At 30.9% G+C, this 4,957-nt stretch overlaps 1 protein-coding gene across 1 annotated transcript in view; it reads right to left on the bottom strand.

The window, feature by feature from the left end:
• The window catches only part of LOC112506269 (protein SRG1-like), an 11,037-nt gene extending 6,436 nt beyond the window's left edge, over window positions 1-4,601 (bottom strand). The window contains exons 1-2 of the mRNA XM_025110282.1: window positions 4,042-4,601; window positions 3,387-3,954 (exon numbers count right to left, since the gene is read on the bottom strand). Coding sequence (XP_024966050.1) covers window positions 3,387-3,954; window positions 4,042-4,601 — 1,128 coding nt within the window. The remainder of the gene's footprint in view (window positions 1-3,386; window positions 3,955-4,041) is intronic.
• Window positions 4,602-4,957: the final 356 nt, after the last annotated feature.

Raw genomic sequence — 4,957 nt, 5'->3', positions numbered from 1 at the left:
GCGTTCAAATAAAAACCATCTAATTTGTACAAACCGTGCAAACTTCATTCAACCAATCATAATTTTTCATTTTGTTCATTTTTTTGTAATTATGAGAAGTTGATTAACCATTTTTATTGTGGAGGGTGTTAATCATGGATTTTATCATCTTCATTATTTTAATTTTAGAGAAATACATGAAACAGTTTCATTAAATACTATATGAAACAATTTCATAACCATATATGAAACAAATTCATCAAAAAAAAATATTATATGAAACAATTTCATAACCATATATGAAACAAATTCATCAAAAAAAAGTATTATATGAAACAATTTCACAAGATTAAACAATTTCATGAAAAAATTTCATAAGATTAAACAATGAAATCTACGTATGAAGGTGGTTTGTACGGTTTTTACAAATGAGGGTGGTTTTCATTTGATCGCTCATCTCTCTCTCTCTCTCTCTCCCTCTATATATATATATATATATATATATATATATATATATATATATATATATATATATATATAGTTAACCAAAAAATGGGTTTAAATTTGTGAACTCGTTGGACTAATCAAATTCATTCTTTAATCATAATTACTTCAAATGTTAGAGTCAATAACTAAAGGTACATAAGTAATTTTCATTTATAAGTTACTTCATTGTATTAATAATGAGATTTTACAAAAAAACACTAATTGCTTGTTTTTTAGGGACGATAATTATATCATCCTTTTCAAGATTCTCAAAGATTATGTTCAAATTAATTTGAATGATGAATAATCAAAATGAACACGATACGGTTCAACATATTGATTCGAAGGATTTCTTCGTTTCTGGTGTTTCACATGACGTTCAGTAGTGAACCTAGTTCACATGATGTTCATGCGTGAATCAGAGAAATAATACACAAATAATCGGTCAAAGGTTCATTAGTAAACAATTTTAATAACTAATAACTTATGTTACTTATTATATAAATGTTCATTGATGAATTAATAATATGTTCATTGGTGAATTAATAATATGTTCATAAGTGAACAAGCAAATCGGTTTCAAAACGATGAATGAGAGATTCTTGGGAACTAAAACCGGTGCATAATAAAAGTTCATGAGCTTTTTCAATTTTACATTGTTCAATAATTTTCATTATGAAATAACATGCGTTCATTTTACGATTAGTACAAAAAATGTCAGATATGTTTTAGTCGTTACTCGTTAGATTGAATAAGTGAAAGATCATGATTGATTCATATAATTAACATAAAATATATGGTTAAGATGATCATGCGAAGAACAAACTAATTTACGAGAACACGAGAAGAAATATGAGTCAAATAATCCATGAATTAAAAAATACCATAAATAAAAATGAAAAATATTTATAAAATTAGAATAATTATCATTTTGAGTTGGATAAATTCTTAAAAATCTCATTACATCCTTTAAATGTATTTATTTTTTTATTCTAATTAATTTATAATTTCTTTATCAAGTTTTATATATAATTTTTTTGGATACAGTTTTGATAAGAAAATCACAATTTCAACAAATATTACATTTTATATCCACAATAAATTCATTATTTTTTTCACCATTTTTCCCTCTATTTTTTGAATCCATGTGATTAACTGCGTTTAACATATGGTCTATTACGTATTACATATTAGCCAATATGTGAGTTTTTGTACATATCAAATATGATAATATACATCTTAATATCAACGAGGTGTTATCACATATGATAATATTTACATTACAAAAAAGATCTATAAATATTAAATATATATAATCAAATATGATTAACAAAAATATATTTACAATTATCAAATATTAATGATTGTGGATATTATATCTAATATTTGATGAAAATTATTGTGATTTTTTATATTAAAAGTGTATCTCAAAGAACCATTTAAAAACTTGTTAAAAATTATGAATTAATTACAATAAAAAATAAACGAATTTAAAAGATATAATGAGAAAGGATTTATCCAATTCAAAATGATAATTATCTTAATTCTTAAAATTACTTTTTAATTTTCTATTTATAAATATTTTTTAATTAATGAATTATTTGTCCCATATTTTTTTTGCATTCTTGTAAATTGAATGTCTTCTCGTTTGAATTTGTCCTCCCCACACACACACACACACATATGTAGTAAGAGATTCAAATAAGAAGACTAAATATTGTGAGAAAGTAAGACGATAATATTTATATGTAAACCATGGAAAAACCTATTTGAAAAGGCATGTAAACCATATGAATCAGTTGTAACGTCCATTCACATATGAATTTCAAAATAATTTATTTGGCTGTATGAATTAAGTAAAAAATTTATTCGATTAAGCATTTAAAAAAAACCATTTTATCTTTTGGTTTGGTTTTTCTTTAAGATTACAATAATTTCATTTTGCTCATTCATGAACATACAAAATTTCCATTGAACCTTCAGCATGTCAACATCCAAAAAGCATCCTACTCAAACATGAAACCCCCTCATTAGCATCTTTTTCCAACAAAATGTATATAAGGGATTTTTAGGCAATTGCTGAATGATTAAGTGGTCAGAATGATTAATAGGCTTTCATAATATAATGCAAAATGAAATATAATTGTTTAGTAATTGTGTACAATGAAATTAGGGCTCTTAATGGTTAAGGGAGATCAATGATACAAAATCATTCAAAGGGTTTTAGAATCATTAAGAAGCAAACTTTTTTTTGCCAAACAAGATTCACCTCTCAACAATTCAGATGTTGTCTCTTAATGAAACTATTAAGACGTAAACAAATAACCCTTAAGATTTCCATCCAAAACATGAACTTTCCACAAAACATGTTATTAATGAGTAATAAACATACCAAGAACAAGAGAGAAATCAATTTTTAAAAAACCACATAAATCAACTTCCTCAAGGATGAACGAACTTTTGCTAGCTAGCAGGTATTAAGAACCAACTCCTGTATGGTTTACTGAATTTGCATGTTGGCCACTAATTAAGCCCATTAAGCCATTACGGAATAACCTATAAGTTATAAACAGAACTTAAATACCTAAATATATATTTGACAATACAAAGCGAATTGAAGGCATACTTTTTATATGGAAATTTCCTTTGAAAAGATGGGTTTTCGCCACGACTTCTCTCGGCGATGATAATCTCGTCGGAAAACAAAGTTTTTGACAGAATTTTTAAAGTTCTTTGACGAAATCCGATTGTTTTTCGAATGATAATTTTGGTTCAAAAGTCGATGATGCACAGATGAATCATATTCTACCACTCAAGGATTCATTCCAGTGAAATTTATGATTGACTGGGCTTTTTGGAACTTAAATTACAAGCGCAATAAAGGGAGTTCAACGACAAAAAAGAGAAGTCATTTATGTAACCTTAGCGTACGTTATTGTCTCCTTGGTAGGTGTTGGGGAAATTCTGTAATGATTAGACACATAGTCCTCCACCACCACCTTCTTATATGTCTCCTCCGTGGAACCACCTCGGACCACCGGTCCAATTTCACTCTTGGCCGGAGGGTTATAGAAATAGGCCAACGAAAACCGTTCCACGTCGAGTTGTGTACGCACTCGATGCCACGGGCTTTTGAACACTCCGTTGCTGATAATCTCCACCAAATCTCCAATATTCACGAGCAAACTGTTATCCTCGGGCCATTGGAGGGTCGTCCAAAGATTGTCCTTTAGCACTTGGAGGCCACTCGTGGCTCCAAACTCGAGCAAGAGCGTGAGGGCGCTAGCGTCGGAGTGCGGCAATATTCCTATGGCCAGGTCTGGCCTTGGACATGGCGGGTAGTAATTCACCCTAACCTTGACCTCACTTTGTTTCGGCTCAAAGTATTGTAGGAAAGCATTTTCATCTAGTGATAACGATGCTGCAAGGTCTTGGAGCAACCCATCGAGAACTTCTCTTGATTTTTCCACATATGTTTCTATAGTTTGCCTGTAGGAACTTAATGCATTAGGAAACTTGTATTACAATTAAGATAATAATAAGAAGTTAAGGAGATCTGATAGCATCTGAATTTACCTGAAGTTTGCTGGTTTTGTAGGCCAAATCAAGAGGCCATTAGTTGCTTCATCTGGATCCCCAGGAGCTGCTTTCATGGCGAGCCGATCAATCCAATCTAACGGTTGATCTTCAGAGTTCACGAAATTCTTGCCATATCCCATGTTATCCACGCTCTTATACGATCCAACGCTGGCCTTCTTCTCCTCAAAACTCAATTCAAAGAAACCTCTCACAGCATTTTTAGCATCATCCAACACAACATCCTCCACCCCATGATTCTGGATCAGAAACACACCCCATTCTTTGGCAGCCTCGGCCAGCCTCTGCAGCTCCATGTCTCGGGTGACATCACGTTTTAGTTTGGTTATGTCAATCACTGGAGGGGTAACGATGGAAGTAGCGTGGTTGCCCGGTGGTGTTGGTGGCAAGGCTATAAATCTCTTGGGGAAGTGATTGATGAGGCCTTGGCGTACAAGTTCTTGAACCACAGGAATCTTGGTGGTTTTAAGTTCACCATTTTGGTCGATAAAACTGACTTCATGAGAGTGGGCACCATTGAATTCTTCATTGATCGACATGATGAATTGGGGATTTGAACAATGTGGGTGTTTTCTGAAGATTTATATGATAACTTGTTTTGGTCAGGTTTTGTTAATACCATCGAGACTTCGAGAGAAAGACAAAATGCACGTGGGGCATGTACGTGACGTGTGAACAATCTATTTAAATATCACTATATTTATCTTCTTTTCGGTGAAGATTGCTGAATATTTATAGTCGAATGCTAATAACACCCTCTCATTTACTTATGGCATCCTTATATGATTATTATCTTTTTTGTAATTTTATTCTTTTATTGTCTTTTTTCTTTTTATATTAATTTTTTTAATTATTTTATTATAAATATATATTATTACAATTATTATTTTTTATT

The sequence above is a fragment of the Cynara cardunculus genome (assembly GCF_001531365.2).
Source record: "Cynara cardunculus var. scolymus isolate 2C chromosome LG 2, CcrdV1, whole genome shotgun sequence".
NCBI lineage: Eukaryota > Viridiplantae > Streptophyta > Magnoliopsida > Asterales > Asteraceae > Cynara > Cynara cardunculus.
The sequence above is the reverse complement of the archived record's forward strand: the minus strand, read 5'-3'. Positions and strand labels throughout refer to the sequence as shown.